The sequence below is a fragment of the Pseudoliparis swirei genome, chromosome 21 (genome assembly GCF_029220125.1).
Source record: "Pseudoliparis swirei isolate HS2019 ecotype Mariana Trench chromosome 21, NWPU_hadal_v1, whole genome shotgun sequence".
NCBI lineage: Eukaryota > Metazoa > Chordata > Actinopteri > Perciformes > Liparidae > Pseudoliparis > Pseudoliparis swirei.
Genome location: NC_079408.1, coordinates 9,884,919 through 9,905,258, shown reverse-complemented (window position 1 = coordinate 9,905,258; position 20,340 = coordinate 9,884,919). Strand labels below are relative to the sequence as shown.

The 20,340-nt window shown below is 42.0% G+C and overlaps 1 protein-coding gene across 7 annotated transcripts in view; it reads left to right on the top strand.

Annotated features, from left to right (window-relative positions):
- LOC130211454 (receptor-type tyrosine-protein phosphatase delta-like) overlaps positions 1-20,340 on the top strand; it is a 255,394-nt gene that overhangs the window by 213,610 nt on the left and 21,444 nt on the right. For 4 of the 7 annotated variants that reach the window (XM_056442149.1, XM_056442150.1, XM_056442154.1 and 1 more), the window contains 16 exons: positions 1,809-2,078; positions 3,226-3,807; positions 4,256-4,401; positions 5,033-5,177; positions 6,761-7,066; positions 7,930-8,123; positions 8,516-8,542; positions 8,999-9,116; positions 9,564-10,151; positions 10,578-10,678; positions 10,796-11,052; positions 12,170-12,263; positions 13,922-14,131; positions 15,147-15,307; positions 18,241-18,353; positions 20,258-20,299. In XM_056442149.1, the coding sequence (XP_056298124.1) occupies positions 1,809-2,078; positions 3,226-3,807; positions 4,256-4,401; positions 5,033-5,177; positions 6,761-7,066; positions 7,930-8,123; positions 8,516-8,542; positions 8,999-9,116; positions 9,564-10,151; positions 10,578-10,678; positions 10,796-11,052; positions 12,170-12,263; positions 13,922-14,131; positions 15,147-15,307; positions 18,241-18,353; positions 20,258-20,299 (3,354 nt within the window). The remainder of the gene's footprint in view (positions 1-1,808; positions 2,079-3,225; positions 3,808-4,255; positions 4,402-5,032; positions 5,178-6,760; positions 7,067-7,929; positions 8,124-8,515; positions 8,543-8,998; positions 9,117-9,563; positions 10,152-10,577; positions 10,679-10,795; positions 11,053-12,169; positions 12,264-13,921; positions 14,132-15,146; positions 15,308-18,240; positions 18,354-20,257; positions 20,300-20,340) is intronic. The other 3 variants (XM_056442151.1, XM_056442153.1, XM_056442152.1) reach the window with 3 other exon arrangements.

The following is a 20,340-nucleotide window of genomic DNA, read 5'->3' as shown; positions in this document are numbered from 1 at the left end:
CACGCGTTTGAAGGTGACATGTTCCTGAACATCTTTAAGGTTCACTAAAGAACTGAATGAATGAACTAACTTCGCTCACGGTAATCTATTTCCAAGACCATGAGCAGTAACACTGACTTTACTTTTACCTTCAACTCTCCCTAAATGTTTTATAACAATACCCGGTAGTCTCCGTCTGTTTCCCGTCCTCATTTAGACAAACTTTAATATCCACCCAATTACAACCTGAGGAGGAATAATATGTGTGCTGCCACGTCTTCCCTCCGACCCCGCTCGCACTTATTTTACCCTCGTAGTCCTCTTCCCCCTGACTCCCTCACACGGTCGCCTCACCGAGTCACATCTTGTTTTTGTATGCATGGCGGACTATTGCTCCCCTCCAAAAGGCCTTGACGCCCTTCCATGTGCTTTATACATGTTATACATTTAAGTTAACTCAAGAATGTCACCTTTTCTTTGACGTTTTAGCCGTTTATGTTACCTTTCTCTTTTTTTTAAAGATATTTTGGGGGAGATATGTATCTGCTAGCACTGTCAAATGATGTGTTTGAAATCAATATTCATGGAGGTATACATGATTGATGAAGATAAAATAATACTTGATACTATTTTGAAAAAACACAAAACAGGATTCAGTGTTACAAAAATCCTAGTAAGACTAAACCCTCAGCATTAAGAGACAAGTATACTATACACCTAATCACGTGCATAAAAATGATGAGTTATGATGTACATAAATCATAAAAACAATGAGAAGTTGAAAAAGCTTCTCTCAGCGATATGTTCTGCCAATGCAATTGTCTTGGAGCAGCTTATAAATAAACGTGTGGCTTGTCTAGATCCTTGAAATGCTCCTAAAGGCAAAGTCACATTCAGAACCTTCAGTCTGAATAAGCCCGCTCAGCCTTTTATCTGAGACTGTCCCGAGCCCTGCAGTCATGTTGAAATCATTTGAATAAACATCAGTTCATATTTTGATTTTGATTCATTCACATGCTTTCCACTGATTTGAACAGAAGTGTAGCGAGCCCAGTAAAATGCTTTAAGGGCGGGCATCATTGGTCCTATTGTGATGAGCGTCAGACTTTTCAATGGCCATTGAATTCATAAAGCATAAAGAAAGTATGCATAACTTTTAACTTTCAATCCTTTAAGCTGGCTGGCAGAGTTCACTCGTCTAAAGCCACTTTTAAAAGTAAAGGCAGGAGAGGGAGACATGTTGAGGGTGATTGTGTTCTGACGTTTTATTAACATTTGACAGCGCTAGTTTCTGCTTTGGAATGACCCGAAACATTGCAGAGGAACAACATTCTCCTTTGATGCGCGTGCACCTTATCTGGGTATTATCTATGTTTGTGTGATGTGAGAATGTGAGGAGGCACATTATCGCACATCAGCTGGAAGCGCGCGGCCGAAAAGTTGTTTCTTTGCATACAACTGCGGAGTGCTGTCGACTCTCCAGCACTTTGTGTAGTTCTGCGTATCTGTTCTGATGGTGATGCAGTATGTAAATGCATGGCGCTCATGTTGTTCATTCACCATTGAAATATGTAAGTCTTTGATCAAATGTGTTTTCCTAACCTTCACCATGCATATATCTAGAAACCAATTTAATTTTCCTTCTACAATTTCACTTTAAAAAATGTGCTTATGTTAGAATCTAATGTTTAAAAGTCAGTTTTCTTTTGGCAACATTTGAGAAGAATACAGAATTTATATATATATATATATATATATATATAAAATGGATTCAGTTCCATTTTCTGCCAGGGCTTCTGGGTTTTCACACCACCTTTTGTCTTTTTCAGTCCGCCGGGTGCCACCACGATTCTCCATTCCACCCACAGACAATGAGATCATGCCAGGCGGCAGTGTCAATATCACGTGTGTGGCTGTGGGCTCTCCCATGCCATATGTGAAGTGGATGCTGGGTGCAGAAGACCTCACGCCGGAGGACGACATGCCCATCGGACGGAACGTCTTGGAGCTCACGGACGTCCGGCAGTCGGCCAACTACACCTGTGTGGCCATGTCGACCCTGGGGGTGATCGAGGCTGTGGCGCAGATCACGGTGAAAGGTAAAGCTGTGCATCTTCACAATCAAAGGCAGAGCAGTGAGCTCAGCAGCTCCCACAGTACCAACATACACAAAGGCTATAGCCGGACTCAGTTCGGATAATTCTGCATGCAGTTAAACAATAAATGTGTATGGATATCCGTGTGCCCATGTGTGTGTATATAGACACACTTTTTAAATATGTCTTTTTGTTTTTATTTTGTTTTAACTGCATGCATATAATATATTAGTAGAGAATATCCAAGCACAGACTATGTGCTGTGCTTTAAAGAAAGTAATTGAACTGTCTCCGCCACGGTAACTGATCTGTGGAGGATTCCTTAAAGCTTGAGACAAGCCCCGGCACCAGCCTCACCGCATTAGGTGTCAGATCGAGAATATAGTGAAGTTCTTATCTCTCGCGATTGGTAGGTAGGGGGGGGGGGGGGGTGGTGGGGGTGGGGGAGAGGGTTGTACAACGGAGCTAGTATTGTTTGGTGTCCTCTCTTGGCTTGGTACTTATCTGAGTGAAATCATATCTACACAGCAGCCGTGCCATGAAGATACCCCAGATTGGTGCCGCCATGTCCACGTGCACACAAGGGACTGACTCGCATACACACCCTCAGTTTTGTTTTTCCTAGACATAACAGAGAAATATTAGTCACAATATAACCGTCTGGCTGCAAGCTCCCCCAGAAGCATACTTGAGATGGCATATAAAGACAATCTATTGCCATGATATATTTTGCCATTTGCCACGGCGTGGGGAATTAAAGCAATAAATCTAACTGTTAAATTATTAAGTGATCAACACTGGGAAATCCGAGATTAACGACAACAGCCCTCCCAGTTGAACATGGGGTATGCCGACCTTTAATCTCGCACATAAATTCATACGCAACTTTAGTTTTTTACAGTTAGTCAAATAACGATCCACTCATTAGAAGGCACACATCATATGAGTCTCTTATGATTCCAGATATACTGTATATAACCAGTGTCAAGTGCAATGGGATGGAAAATGAATGTGATCAATATAATTCAACCATCTACCAATTAAAATAAAGTGTCTACGACCCATAATATGAAATAAATGTAACCACAGGTATACCGTTGCTGTATACTTTGCATTATTATTCATATTTATGTCATACTTATCATCACAGCATTGCCCAAGGATCCTGGCATTCCTGTGGTGACGGAGCGCACCGCCACCAGCATCACATTGACGTGGGACTCTGGCAATCCGGAACCGGTGTCCTACTACATCATCCAACACAAGTCCAAGTACTCGGAGGACTCGTACAAGGAGATCGACGGCGTGGCCACCACTCGGTACAGCGTGGGAGGCCTCAGCCCTTATTCGGACTACGAGTTTCGGGTGGTGGCGGTGAACAACATCGGGCGGGGGCCCCCCAGTGAGAGCATTGACGCCAAAACAGCTGAGCAGGCGCCCAGCACGGCACCAAGGCAAGTCAGAGGTCACATGCTGAGCACCACTACAGCGGTCATCCACTGGGATGAACCAGAGGAGGCCAACGGGCAGATCATGGGTTACCGAGTCTACTACACCATGGATTCCTCCATTCACGTCAACCAGTGGGAGAAGCAGATTGTTCGAGGGGCAAACTTTGTCACCATCCAGGGCCTCATCCCCAATAAGACCTACAACATCAAGGTCTTGGCCTACACCTCAGTGGGCGATGGACCTCTTTCACCAGACCTTCAAATAATCGCGAAGACCGGAGGTAAGCATGGTTGGTTTTTATTCGCAGAATCTAGAATGGAACACATTTCAAGTTTAACGCATGTTCAGACTCCACAATTACACTTGGAGTGCCGCAAACAATTTGAAGCCACGTTATTTTTGTCACTGATCCTAATCAGAGGTTTATAGTTGTGATCCCATGATCATCTTCAGAATTTCTACAAACATCAAAATTGGCTTTCTCATTTATATTTATTAAATTATATTTATTTCTCAACATAGTTTTGTATTTGTTTGCAAGTTGAAATGCTCAGTTGTTTACTTCTTGTGAACGTTTGTTTTTCCCCTCGTGAAGTAACCATGGACTCTGTGTCTTTTGTAGCAATATCTCAGTGCAAAGTGGCATCTGTGCCGTTCTGACTGTGATAATAATGAATAGTGTAAGATGTAATGATAAATAAATGAATCTCTTTACTGTCCACTTGCAGTTCCCTCCCAACCAACCGACTTCAAAGGAGAAGCCAAATCAGAAACAAGTATTTTAGTGTCTTGGATTGCCCCAACACAGACTGGACAGGAAAATCAAATCACAGGATATGAACTTATGTACAGGAAGAGGGATGACAAAGAGGAGGTAATGATTTCCTGACTTGACCCAAGTCGGCCTACCATTAGATTTAATTTATATTATAACAAATACAACATTTCTGAATCACACAGGAATCCATTACCAAGTAGTAGTCTGCTTGCGTCATGGAATCATCTGTAATATTGTATGTACATTCATAAAAAGAACATTCTTTATCTGGTTTCCTAATGCCAACACCAATAGTACTAATTGATAAGTCATATATATATGTATATATATACATATATATATTCATATATATATATAGAGAGAGAGAGCGAGAGAGATAAATATATATGTATATATAATACCAAATATGTAGGATTAAGTGGGTCTAATGTAATTTGTGTTTAAAAAAAATAAAAAATAAATGGGTATATCTTCTTATATAACAATTACATTTCAGAATGTACTAGTCCAGTATTGTTTAACATTTATTTATGGAAACTAGTTATGAGCAGTCAATAATCAAACCAATAATGTGCCACCATTGTACATAACCCTACAAAATACTGCCAGGACATTATAGAGTCAAATGTTATATTCCTTTCAGAAAGCAGCATACTAATTACTTCTTTTATTTGCCGTCTTTTATTTGCCGTTCTTTGAAAGCTCACATGTGAACCTTTCTCCGCAGAAGCGTATCAGCTTTGAGCCGACGACAACGTACCTGCTGAAAGACTTGAAGTCCTTCACGACGTACACTTTCCGTCTGGCTGCACGTAGTAAACACGGAGTCGGAGCGTATACCAACGAGATCTCTGCAGAAACGCCACAGACACGTAGGTCGTCTTCCTTATCTGACAGAGTTTAAACTATTTGGGAAGGAACACATTTTCAAATGCATTCTAAATTAAAGTGTGCTGCAAAATCGCCCCAAAAATTGACACGGGTGTCAAAAAGGTTTTTGAACACAGATAGTGATTATTTGTTCTTTTCTTTAAATGGCTGATGCATTTGAAAAGATGTAAACATTTGAAATCGTAAACAAGTGTTACCTGACCATGCAGTATTCACTTTGAAGAGGTTGCATGGATAGCGTCCCCAAGCTTTCCTGTCAAGTCCGGAGACAAGGTTACAAAAACTACCCCTCTCCACCTTTGTTGTGCGAAAACAGTCTCGACTGAAATGAATGATGAAGCCGTGCATTATTAACACGACTGCCCACATCTGAATTACCCAACTGTTTTTCATATGTGAAAGGGCATTTCAGGAAGCCTTGTCTCATGACATTGCATGTCAGCCAAAAATAAGAGAGTAGAGAATTTTCAAAAATGAGCTTTCTATGTAGCTACACTGCCAAGAACCACTTGGGATTTCCCCCAATGTTGCTATTGATGTTTGTATTCAATTACAATTAGAATCAAGGAGGTTTGTGGAGTAATGATATCATAGAAAGCTCAAAGCAAGTATTGTCTCTGTAGTTAGGGATATGTTCACCCCAAAAGACCCCAGATTTATAAAACAAGTCAAAATGGAAAAATTGGATTCTGTTATCAAATCAAAGTAAATCCAGTTTGACTCAATTTGATTACAGTCAGATGATTCTCCTTAAACCACACGGGGAAAACACTAAACTGTTTGTCTTGGCACATTAACATAAATCTGAGGTCTCTGAAAGCCAAGGGCAGGGATCAGGTGGGTATACAATCTCAAACTCAGCCCAGATGTATGTTCTGAGGTAAATGATGAAAGAAATCAGAAAGTGCATGCCAATGTTATCAGACTCTAATAAATCAGTCATGTCTCCTTGGGAAGTTCTCTGTTGCACAATCAGGCTTTTACCACAAACCAACAGGCTTCGGAAAGGTTGGTGACAAATATAACATTTTTCTGTTTTCAAATAGTAAAGCATCAACCTTTATGTTTTTGGATTGATGGTAACTGCTTGACAAATTTGTCTTAGGTATAACTTCATTTATTTTGGAATGGTTTATTTTAGAATTTAAATGATCTCATTAATAGAATATTTTTATTTTCCCTTTTTTATCTATATATATATATTAATATATTTTTTCATAACAAAGGTAGGTTACATTATGTTAAAGCTGTCCTTTTCCCAATCAGCACCTTCCATTCATCATTAGTGTGTACGCATTTGTGTTGGTTTTTGCCTTTTTGTTTTGTCTATATTTTCTATTTCCTTGATTTAATATACTTTTTGTTTTACCCACATAAGTCCTTTGCTTTTTCATCATTTTGTGTCATTTTATTTTCCTCTTTTTTTCCTTTGTTTGGTCAATTCCACCATCATCACCCCCATCGAACCAAACTGAAACTCCTTATCAACAAAAAAATCCAACTCACTGAACGGCCTGACCAAACAAAAACCCTTCACCTGCACCAAACCCAACATATCAACCAGAACCCTCAGGCCCACCTCAGGAAGTCAAGTGCCACAGCCCCAGCTCCACCAACATCCTGGTAAGTTGGCGGCCACCCCCAATGGAATTACAAAATGGGATCATAACGCAATACACCATCCAATACGCTGCGACCGAAGGGGAGGACACTACTGCTCGTCAAATCTCCAGCATCCCACCAGAAAGCACTCAGTACCTTTTGGAAAACCTGGATAAATGGACAGATTACCGTGTGACGGTCACTGCTCACACAGATGTCGGGGAAGGACCGGAAAGCCTTCCACAGCTCATCCGCACAGATGAGGATGGTATGTGTTCGCTAAAACAAAGCTCCAGCTGAAAATCCAACCCTTCTTAACCTACCCCGTCAAATACTAACAACCTCGCCTATATCTACAATTCCCTCCTCTTTTCTACCTCTTCTTCCTGCTTCTAATAGAAGTGACTGTCACCATGTAATACTTTCAGACCCATTTTGGACTGTATACTTTTTTTACCCACACAAACTGTGATTCACTTTGCAAAAGCACCTTTTTTTTTCTTTTTTCTACGCTGCTCAATTTCAACACATGGTATGGCATTTTCAACTGCAGGCCTACGACTTCCAGTCCCAACTGTCATTTTTAAAATATGCTCTGCAGTGTTTTTGAACGGCAGCAGTTTTGTATTACTCACTTTTTGGGAACTTGGCAAAAGGACAAGTTCTGGACAGTGGGAATAACAAAAGGTGGAAGACATTTTTGAAGGCCATTTTTTCTATTTTTTTCTCCCCTCATGTGATAGAATCATTTTTGTATTCATTTTTTCCTCCCACCATAGCCAAAATTATTGTAGTGCTTCAAGTATTTGAAACACTTGAAGCCCCTCTTTGGCTCCACTTTTCTATTTTGGCAAAACACATTTTTATTCCATGTTTTAGAAATCCACTCTACCCATTTTTAATGTTTCAAGATTAGGTCAGTTATCAGACCTGTTTTTGCTGTTGTTTTTTCCCCCTTACCATTGTTGAAATATTGATGTCATGCAGTGCTTGTTGCAGTTTGCTGCACTTTTGTGATTTTTTTGGTCACTGCAGCATTTTGCACAACGGCTTTTGGGAAACAAAATAAAAAGAAGGCGAAGGGGTTCTCTATAATTTTGACCTTTTTTCTATCCCACGGTGTTCCTCCAGTTCCTAGCGGGCCACCTCGTAAAGTTGAGGTGGAGGCTGTCAACTCCTCATCAATTAAAGTGATCTGGCGTTCACCGATGCCCACCAAGCAGCACGGTCAGATCCGAGGGTACCAGGTGCACTATGTCAGGATGGTTAATGGGGAGCCCACAGGACAGCCAGTCATCAAGGACATCCTGATTGATGATGCCCAGGTACGCCCTATTCCACCAGCCACCACATCTCTCACACACAAAGTACGCTTCCTCTCTCTCACCTCTGCAGATGTTACAGAAAAGCATTTTAATTGGAGTGGGGGGAAAAAAAGCTTGCGTTCATCATGTCATATCAAAAATTCAACAAAATTAAAAAATAGTTACCATTAAACTGCTGTGTCACAAATTAAAATGCTCCTGGGTGCAGAGAAGTTGTGCACATATTTACTTACAAGTCTGTATTTGATTATTGTTAATTCTTTTTAAACAACATACACATTTATTTGGTGGTTGCAGACAAACTGTGTGTATATTTTCTCACCAGTGACTAGTGTCTGTACCTGGCCTTATTTGTTGTCTCTTTTCTCTCCATATTCTGATATCATAATCAGTGGGAATATGATGATTCTACCGAACATGTGAGTAGTTAAACTTGACATAATTGTGTCCCCCCCCCCCCCCTCGCTGTTATCCTCTGCATGAATGGCATGTGTCCTTTGTGCACTATAGGAATTCAAGACCTTGAGGGTCATTTCAGCTTTGTAAGATATTTAGACAACAGCTGATGGAATCCTTGACTCACACTAGTAGTTAATGGTGTGAAATCTGTTGGCGTTTACTAACGAAGATAGTTTGCAACAGACAAAAGAAACATACACTTTGCCAAGAAATTTACTTAGCTGATCGAGATTATTCCTTTCCCCGGAAGCATGCCTCAATTTTAGGTACAGCTAAGAGAATGTGTCTGTTGTGTTTTTTCAGATGTGTGTGCTGACGTCACATACCTTCATCTTGTATCTCACTCCTTGCTTGTATTTGGAAATCTGTATATTAGCAAGTGTGTGTCCTGCGACTTAAGATCTGAATATTCACAGGAAATGATCATCACAGAGCTGCAGGCTGAGACCACATATTCAGTTACTGTGGGAGCCTACACAACAAAGGGCGACGGTGCACGCAGCAAGCCCAAACTGATCACCACCACTGGCGCAGGTACTGTAACCGCGACCACTGACGACTCTCCTGTGGTTCAGTGCTAAACATTTTCCTCTGAAACTGCATTTCTCTTCTGAAAAGCTGTGAAACGCTCAGCAATAAGGGGGGAAAGTGTGAGGCAGTTATACTGCTCATTGAGCATGTGAAGTGTGAATGCAGCTAATTGATCTCTTATGTAGTGCATTAACTCTTCTCCATTGGTATTACATGGCACCGCTGAAGGCATTTTCAGAATTATAACAAAATGTAGAAGGAGTGAGAAAAGCAGGAATGCCACTCGATTACTCACCTCTTTTGAGAGTATTGTACCAAAGTGAAATGACTTGCAACACACAGATAGATCAACTGATAATGAATGCCTGTCTACTGCAAATATGATACGATAGCAACATGGTTCTTCATATTTATAACTATTTGTCCTTTTCTCCACTGGTGCCGTCTTAGTTCCTGATAAACCTCGGCTAATGGTCAGTACAACCAACATGGGCACCGCTCTCCTCCAGTGGCATCCCCCAGCATTAACCCATGGTCCCCTGCAAGGATACCGCCTCCGTTTTGGCCGCAAAGACGTGGATCCGCTGACTGTCATTGAGTTCCCCGAGCGAGAGAACCACTACACGACCAAAGAAATCCACAAGGGAGCGTCGTACACTTTCCGTCTTTCCGCGCGCAACAAGGTGGGCTTCGGTGAAGAGACAGTCAAAGAAGTCACCACAAATGAGGATGTCCCGAGTGGCTACCCTCAGAGCATTACAGCAGAGGGTGCCACCACCTCCACCATTCAGGTTAGCTGGCAACCTGTTGTGCTGGCGGAGCGAAACGGCCAAATAGTGAAATATGCTCTGCAGTACAAGGACATCAACAGCCCACGCAGTCCCTCAGAACTCTTCATCACCGCCCCGGAATCAACAGTCATCCTGGATGGCCTTAAGGCAGATACCACTTATGATATTAAAATGTGTGCCTTCACCAGCAAGGGCTCTGGTTCCTATAGCCCAAGTGTCCAATTCAGGACACAGCCTTTGGATCAAGGTAGGACCAGTCCCTAAACCTCTTTTAAGCTCTTTCCCTTTTAAAATCAACTTTTCCCCGCGCTGTCCTTTCCAACTACAGCAGCTTCCCCTGAAAGCATCAAATGGCAGGAGTTGAAAAAGTTTGGAGTCACCCACAGGACTTTGGTATTAGCATATTGTCCAACCATTAGTCTTTCTAATCTAAGAATTATTTAAGAAACTATCATGGAGTAAGTATGTATGTCTGTTTTTTTGTCCTGTCGGTCAGTCAAACCTCAGTCATTAATTTAAGGGTTGGTGTTGGTAAGAAGGTAAGAGGACAGTGTTGAGTTCAGTGTAGTACTGCCTGGTTTTGAGGAAGAGACACTCTCAGGTAAGCATTAGTGTAGATATATTTTAAAAAGCGTGTCCTGTGTCTAAATCACCTGCTCCGCCTTTCTTTTAGCAGTGTTTGCAAAAAACTTTCATGTGAGAGCTGCCATGAAGACATCAGTGTTGCTGACCTGGGAAATCCCGGACACCTATAACCCAGCTCAGCCTTTCACTGTAAGCACCGCCGAGATACATACCAAATGTTCATGTGTATTGAAATACTTTAGCACAGAGAATGCTTCATGTCCACAACCAAGAGCTCATATCAAGCATCAACTCGTTGACATACAGATCCTCTACGATAATGGGCAGAGTGTGGAGGTGGATGGGAAGCTAACGCAGAAGCTAATTACGGGTCTTCAACCTGAGACACAGTACTCCTTCCTCCTGACCAACCGTGGCAACAGTGCCGGCGGTCTGCAGCATCGCGTGTCCACCATGACCGCCCCGGACATTCTCCGCACCAAACCCTACCTGGCCGGCAAGACCAACTCAGACGGCATGGTGACTGTGGACCTACCATCGGTGCAGACAGCTGAGAGAGTGAGGTGAGTCGAGACGAGGGAAATGAAAGGGAAATGTGGGCTGCCCCCCCCGAATGTGGATGATTTTAATCATGTGTTGACGAGCCCCCACGTTGACTCTGCTACTGCACACAGAGTAATGACCCCTGACCCGATGCATTGACCTGTAGTGCTGTTGATTCTGACTATCTAGATTTGGTTACTTCCCCACTTGTAATACAAATGTCTCTTTTGTTGGATTTGTGACGTCATCACTATATTTCAGCGGACCTTTTTCTGTCCATTGCTGAAGCCTATATTACTCTTTAGTACTTCTTATTGATACATAATGAAACACATTAAAGTAGATGACTTGATAGCTGACCTTGTCCGGGGAATTCTTCAAAAACAAAGTCATTTATATGCATCCCTAAATCTCAGTGTATTATCCACTTCACCTCAGTCATTACACACTAAAACAGCCCGACTTGTGTAAGCGCACTGGTCCAAGTCGTATGAAGTCTATTATAGCCTTTCAACAAAGCCTGGGGTTGTCAGAAGGCCAAGCAGCACATTCGATTGAAGACTGATGCTTCAAACCCATCTTTGGTTTCTTGATCTTGCTGGATGCACTTGGCCCGCTGTCTCTCATGCCGGAGCTTCAGCTAATTAGTTTCCCCTTAGCCTGCCACACGGCCTTCCTGGCTAACGCTAGCTCATGCAGTGCCCGACCAGGAAGCCCAGAAAACTCTGGCAGAGGCTGTTATCTCTCCGGCCACCCTGATGAAGGGATGAAAATCCCTCTAATTCTGCATCTTTTCTGCGTTCGCAGAGGTCTCCTAATTAGCCCACGGGGGGCCTCAGTGAGGTGCAACTCTGTTGCCCGACTTCTTTGAACATGCTCAAATTAAAGAGGGAAATGGCAATGTCAATCAAGAGATAGAGACTTTCTTACATTTCTAACGGCATAATTATGCATCTTTTTTTATCAGTTTCTGGTAAGCAGATTAACCCTCTATGACAGCTCGACATGGCGGACACTGGGCAATATTGTATTTGTTGTTTCTGTCATAGGGTTAACCAATCCATTACAAATACAACTTGTGTCTTTTGATATGTGGCAGTAATCTTTGACCTACATTTTGAACATTTTTCTTTCTAGGGGGTATTACATCGTGGTTGTGCCTCTGAAGAAGCAACGCACCGGAAAGTTTTTCAAACCCTGGGACAATCCCGATGAGATGAATTTGGAAGAGGTAACATTGACGGTTGAGCTTGACTATAATGACAGAAAGTAAAAGTAAAAGAAAAAAATAAGCAGAAATAATACATATTCTATTATCCAGTTATTGTTAACAGCTTCTTTAAAAGGGCCTACATGGTTATGTGCACACATCACACATCTCTCTTTCCTCAAAACTGGAAAGGACGTTGAGGAACAGGAGATGAGTCTCGCTGATTGACGCAAATAGCTGCAGAGAGCACTGTTCATATGGAAATGAGAACATGAAGTAGCCATCAAGTGCAGTGCTCCCCACCTCGTCCGCCCCCTCCTCTTTGTGTCTGTGGCAATTACCTGAAGGGCTGCATCAAGCCCCCATGTCCCTTCTCATTCCATACAAAGCTAGGCTCCTGCGTATGTAACACTTGGCAACTCTGTGCATTGCAGGTATGATTTAATGTGAACGCTTTTATCAATATGCATTCCCAGCTGCGATTACATTTAAGTGTTCCTTTATATGCAGTGTCCAACATTGCACGCTAATGGTTGAAGATATGTGTTGCAGCATATACTGCAGCCTCTGTCCTAGAAATGTGTAGAAATGTAAACTTTAAAAAAACAAATGGATTCCCCCTAGGGTTACATATAAATGCTGGTCAGCATCCTTATTTGTGAATCAAATCCTCTGGCAAATTATGACGTATTTTGAAACTGTGGATTTTTTAAATATGTACTTCTTTAGTATAAACATCCCAAATATATACCACGTGTCTAGGGGGCTAAAAGAAAGAAAACACACCATGTCTCATGTGGCATTGGCTTCACAGCTCATGCCTACAGGCCCGTGTCTGTAGCCTTGACCGATTACCCGAAAGTCGCCCCTCTGTCAGAATTTATTTGTTTGTCAATATTGGCACTCACCTTTTCACAACTTTTCCCAAGGGCAGCTAGATTTAGCCCTGTTGACAGGAGAGATGATTGAAGACATTATCGGGCAGCACCAACAGCCCGGCAGACAAAACAGAGCACACACGAGAACGCACACACGAGAATGTGAATGATAGCCGCACAGAGCGAGAGCACACACACACACACACACACACACACACACACACGCGTGCATGCACACAAGTCAGAGATATGAAATCAGACACCCAAACAACTATCGGAGCTTGATTTGCATAATTATGATCCGCACTGTGTGCTGGAAGTTTATAGTCAGATAGAACCGACTTGTACGAAGGGCCCACTTGATGTGTTTATTTCATTAGGAGTATTATTACGGTTGGCTGAAGGAGCAATGGTGTCTTTTTCAGGGTTACATTATGTAATTTCTCCTCACTTTACATATATTTCATTGAGATTTATAAAAAAAATAAGTTGGAAAATGCAAAAATGTTACTCAAATCCATTAAAAAAACATGTTGTCTTTTTTTGTATTAAACTGTTGGATAATGCTGAACTATTTCATAAACTGGGAATTCACAGATCTTTTAATCTCACAATCTTTTGTATGAAAAAAGACAGATGAATTAAGTAATTGATCTTTTCTATGCCTGTTGCAATCATTATTGCAGCTTGGCAATCAGAGAGACGTTTAGATAGACAGATTGGGTTTGTGGAAATGTTTTTTTTTGATGTGTGGTGAAATGGGTCCCTTTGTGTAATCAATTCTCTGCCTCTTACTCCTAGCTGCTGAAGGAGATAAACCAAACTAGCAGAGGCCTCCGGTTCCAGAGGCAGGCAGAACCCAAAGCCTACATCGCGGCCTACTTCAAAGTCCTGCCCAACGATTTCAACCTGGGAGATGGGAAGACCTACAGGGGCTTTGAAAACAAGCAACTCCAGAATGGCCAGGAGTACATTTTCTTTGTGCTAGCGGTTTTGGAAATGTCTGAAAATGTAAGATTGCTTTCTCAAACATGTCTTATTTCAACTTCATCCACGTGTGCCTCATATTTGACTTACATTCAGCTTCCGACGTGAGCTCGTTCGCCTTTGGGACATCCAAAGTAACAGTAATCTCGTGGTCTTCGTGCTCAGAACGGTGCATCTTGACAGGGGGTCAGAGTATGCCTCTGGTTAGATGGGTTACTCTGAGTCTTTGTGACGCTTTGACTTAACATCTTAGAGCTGCAGTTGGCCGAAGAAGCTGCCCCTTGCTGCTTCGGGGAGAGAAACCCCTCAAGACCTTTGCTGATCGCACCAATACCTCGATAACAGGGCTCCTCTTTAATTGCGGTCCACCTTATCGCCGCTGCTGCAGCGAGTGTGTACTTGTGCACGTGTCTTTCTGGACCGAAGACCCGAAAGCTGCATGATTAGGCGGCTGCAGGCGCGATGAAGGATATGATGGGCTGTAGTCTATAGTGCCGCCTCGCACTCTCTCCGCTAACCCCGGGTTCAGGTAGAGCAGCACGATAATGGCAAATAGAGGGAAAGCTCTAATTTGCTCACTGAAGCATATATTTTCTTCCCACTAGACCTTTCTTTTAATCTCCTCGCAGAATGTGAAATAGTTTAATCAAGGCTCCCGTAAAAATAGAGATGTTGACGATAATTTTGATTGGTCAAGCTGCAGCTTAGCAGAAATTACACAGCAAAACTTTGAATTGGCTTTTCATTTGTATTTTTAGTCATGCTGTCTTTGTCAGAGTCTTGTTAGATATGCTCTGTAGAGAGGGTACATTAATTGAAGTCTTGCGGAATTGCTTTGAATATCTTGAGCTCTGGATCCACAATCTCTCCCGGCAGTTCGGAATTTTGATGAAACATTGTGGAGAAAATGTATTTCAAAACCACGACATTATAGATCAAAATCAAGGCACAAAATAGAAGGATAATGTTCTGTACAAAGAAAGCAGCATATGATGGTTGATTTATTGATTAACCAGTGATTTGCCTTTGCCCGGCTCAGATCATGTTTGCCACGAGCCCCTACTCAGACCTGGTTGTGTCGGCCGATATCGACCCCCAGCCGATCATCGATGAGGAGGAAGGCCTCATCTGGGTGGTGGGCCCTGTGCTAGCGGTTGTCTTCATCATATGCATCGTCATTGCCATCCTCCTCTTCAAAAGGTGAGGATGTTGAATGATTATCCGCATACAGAAACAAAAACAACAACAAAATTAAACTAAATGAAATTTTAATAACTGTATAATATGTGTAACAAATGCACAGGAAGTCAACTCAGACGGTACAACTATATTAACCCTTAAATGCTCCATATAGTACACATTGTTGTCCACTCCCAATTTATCATCACCCCTCCATTCAATATTGAATATCCATATCATCAATACACTACAACATAGGAATCTTCAATCCAGACTTTAAATGGAAGATCTTAACGAAAAGCCAGAGGCACATTGATCTTCAGACTATGCATGTCCCAGCAGCCCTCCCCCTCCAAAGTCCTCATCAGTCGAGCGTAGGAGGGCGGGGCTTCGACTATCTGCTGCATGTCACTGCATGTGTCTGCAGCCTGAGAGACCCTGGAGCAAGCGTCCCAGCCACCCCACCCCCGCCCCCTCCCCCGGGAGACTAGCTTTTGATCCCGACCCTGATCTTATGACGCCCTCCTGCTTCGCCATGACACACACAAGCGCTGACAAGCGTGCGTCCACACGCCGACTTTTGTCCGTCCGCCCCTCACTCTCTCGTCTCTTCTCATCTTTTACATAAGGCATATTTCCGTCAGTGTTCAAATGTCCAGCCCGAAGCAGAATTTCCCACTAGTCCACAGGAAGTCATTTTGTGAGGGTAAGATTAGCAAGTGACGAGTCAGCGCAACTATAATCAGTAACAGCGCCAATACTGAAGACAAAAAAATACATTAATAGTAATGTTAGAGGTTTACGCGTACAGCTTTATTCTATTGCGCCTCGTTGTCCTTGAATTCCATTTAAATCGATTACCGAGCCACAGTCACTGCCACGTTAGGGAACTTTCGGTGCATAACCAGGAGATATTTCTCATGTCAAGATCAATTTGTATGTGACAGAATGCTCCTGTTGAGCAAAACAAAGGCCAACAACCATGTTGTATCGAGCTCAGGAAAAGGACATGGGCATATAAGTATGCAGAAACATAAATCAGAGCCATTTGTGAAGCTACACATTAGAATAATTAAGGTCAAGTCATGTCTTCGACCAAAAACGATTTTAAAAAAGCGTTAACGTGCATTTTAATGCGCTATATGCTTAACTTATTCAAATGAATTCAAAATGAGGATCTCATGTTGTACACATGTGCACAAGCATCAATCTTGAAGATGCATAAATCTTGATCTCAATAAATCTCACAGGGCAGAACAAGAAATACACAGCAATTAGGAGTCAAGAGATGACTTTTATGCTTGAACAAGAAGCAATCAGCTGAAACTGCTTGAAATAGCAGAGATACAAAGAGATGCACCTGGGAAACTGCAGTATTTGAAACAAAGAGACCCAAAGCTGCATAATTGGGCATACATTCTCGAGTGAAGCATCGCTAATCTTGCACGCAAAGGAAAAATTGGGATATGATTGGTACCGTTTGTCTCTTATAAAATCATTCACTTAATCTAAAGAAACATTTCTGGAATCATCCAGTATATAAAGCCGACGGTCTTTCCGCCTAATGTTGTGTCGATATTTCTTTCCTTGCTGACCAATGGAGCAGCAAACCAGACAGGTAAGAGTGAGAGAAGTAGAGAAAAACTAACTCCCTTAAACCCCTTTTCTCACGAGTACATATTAAATACAAACACAGGAAAATTGGTCATCCACTGGAGCTGATGTCATTGCTGAAATCATGCTGTGTGCTGAATCAACATGACCATATGTGAAACCCATCTTCCGTACTGTTTTTATTTATTCATATCAAAGCCACCAGCCGCTATTATTATTGAGAAAAACAAGCGCATACATGTTATTACTTTGCCTACTACTATTACACTTTAAATGTATCATGCCACCACATCACCTTTCTATTGTACATACAGGACTGTCTCAGAAAATTAGAATATTGTGATAAAGTTCTTTATTTTCTGTAATGCAATTAAAAAAACAAAAATGTCATGCATTCTGGATTCATTACAAATCAACTGAAATATTGCAAGCCTTTTATTCTTTTAATATTGCTGATTATGGCTTACAGTTTAGGAAAACTCTAAAATCCTATCTCATAAAATTTGAATATTTCCTCAGACCAAGTAAAAAAAAAGATTTATAACAGCAAAACAAAATCAAACATTTGAAAATGTGTTTCCAGGTGTTTCGAGTTAATTAGACGATTCAAGTGATTTGTTTAATACCCTACTAGTATACTTTTTCATGATATTCTAATATTTAGAGATAGGATATTTGAGTTTTCTTAAGCTGTAAGCCATAATCAGCAATATTAAAACAATAAAAGGCTTGCAATATTTCAGTTGATTTGTAATGAATCCAGAATGCATGACATTTTTGTTTTTTTAATTGCATTACAGAAAAGAAAGAACTTTTTCACAATATTCTAATTTTCTGAGACAGTCCTGTATATACATGGTGGAGAGATTCTCTACAAATATGATTTTTGTATTCAAATTACTGAAAAATTAACCTAAAATAAAAGGGAGAGGAACCGATAACACTCTACAACACAATATAATCCAGTACAATAGCCCTTTATTAAATGTACCTCTGTGAAGTGTATGACTTTTTCTGTTGTTTCTCACTTTAAATATGCTAACTGGACCAATTTACAGCATAATGCAATGTCATCACCACCCTCCAACTATGGCTTCAAATGTTCTATAGTGTTGAATTGACACGATGCATTACAAAGCGAACATTAGGTTTCACTTAAAGCATCATTTACTGGTTACGGGCTGTTGTATTGAATTCATGTGATGTTGTTATTTTGTCCATCCTTGTAGTCTTTAAGTGCTGCAGGCCTGTCACCTACTCAAATACATATTTACCCTCTGTATTTATTAGACGACTAAAAGCACCCAAAAAATAAATACAATCCGCTGTTTGTTGTGCAGAAAAAGAGCAGAATCTGAAGCTAGGAAAGGGAGCCTCCCCAACAGCAAGGAAATGCCACTGCATAATCCCACGGACCCGGTTGAGCTTCGACGCCTCAACTTCCAAACACCTGGTACGTATTCCTAACGACGTTGGGGATGTCTCATTCACTGTAAATGTAAAACTGAACGTGCATTGTGAAGAGGGATGCCAATGCAACGGATCGCTTGCTTAAAGGCACAATATATATATTCCTAATGAATGATTCTTCGTTTGCAACCACTGCTGACATTGAAACCTAATGAGGTGGCGCTCCGAAAAAAAAGTACCCGTCATCTCGACAGTGAGATTGGCACAACACAAGTGAGCAGTTTGGACAGTGGACAGGTGCTTAGACAAGGCGCAACGGGTCAAAACTGACAGTTTGCCCCCAAGAGACGCTTCTCAGTGGAAAATGAGGAGGCAGAAATGCAAGCTTGACAGTTTCATGGCAGCTGTCGTTTTCCTCTGCACCTGGTTCACCCAGGTCATCCAGACTTGTCCTGCTTAGTCACAATAGCACAGCCCTGCTTGGACGGCATCCTGCTGCTCGGACACAAGAGGCACCATTGTGGAAGTTGAGGGAAATACAAAATGCGTCACGGATCCGTGTTCCATTGTGTATGTGAGCCAATTGTTAGCGAGGGAAAAGTGGCCGCAAGCTGTCAACACTCGTTATCATTCGCTGCGACCTTTAGTGCTGGCTTGAGTGGTGGTCAGTGGTGATGCTTTGACTCATGTCATGTGGTCTTTTTTATATTTTTTATTCTCCCGGGGAAACAATGGGAGTCACAGTCCATTTATCACCTGGAGAGCAGGTATGCATCTGTGCCCCCCGTCCTCCCGACCAAGAGAGAGTAACACACTAAACTGCCTTTGAGTTCCTCTGGCACCGACTGGTTTGGCGACAGGCGTTCAGAGACTGCCAATAACGTTGTATCACGAAAGCCATATTTTGCAGGTCAGCTTGAATGAGAGCAGGATGAATTATCCCTGCCGGCAAAAGAGATGTTGCATAAGCTCTTCAATGATGTCAGGGCAATTACTGGCTGTTTCATCCTGGCAATGGGGTATTTTTTCCTTTTGGCTCAGAGTGATCTCAAACATCCTCCAACAATTTCACTCACCTTGCAAGCCCTCATTTCCCCCCGCAACTGCCTTCCCGAGAGCTTGTATCTTGGCTCTCTCGCTGCTCAAAAAGGACCAAACTTTTGTATTTACGACCGCGTGACCACTTTCTCTCAAGTCCTGAAGCCCTTCGACATTACACCACCTCTCTCCCCTACTCTCTCTCTCTCTACCTTTTCTTGCACCTCTTTTTCCCTCAATGGACATTTTCTTCTTTAGGATGCTTGATGTTTGAGTGATGGCGTGATGGAAATGGTACTTTCATTGTCCCCCAGTGGTTGAAATGGATTTTGAGTAGCGGACTGCAATATAAACCCCCCTTTGCCGTCTTTCAGAGACGTGAGAGTGGGTAGGAAAACGAGGCACCGCTACCATTAGCTAATGCCCACTTGTGCCAGCAACCAAAATGAAAAATCACCTCAATCGAGGGGGAGCGAGAGAGAGAGAGATGGAGAGTTTTCTTTGAATAGATCAGTATTGTTCAAACACTAGACTCTTGATTGTTCTCCCAAGCTCTTAAATACGCTGATGACACGCCTCAACAACCCCCCGTGTTCGACAATGTCAAAGTCAAGTGAACTTAACTGCAGACTGAAGTAGTATATCGCCATGTCAGCATTCTCAGGTTAAAAATCAATGTAAAAAAATATCCCATGGTTGAGTTCCTTCCATGAAGTACGCATGGTGCATCAGCCGAGCTTTGCGCATGATGACTTGTTTGTTACTAATAAATGTCCCATTAAAAGTATACATCATTCAGCTACTTCTTGTCCCATTTCAATTTCTACCTTCTGCTTGTGAGAAAGAATAGTCATCACATTGCCAATGACATCTGCAATGTATTTAATTACACCGCCGTTTCCTCCACAGGTTCAGGTGCGTCCAGTCACCCCAGTAACCTCCATTTGTCAAGTTAGTTGTTCTCGATTATGCACTTGACATGATTTTATTTC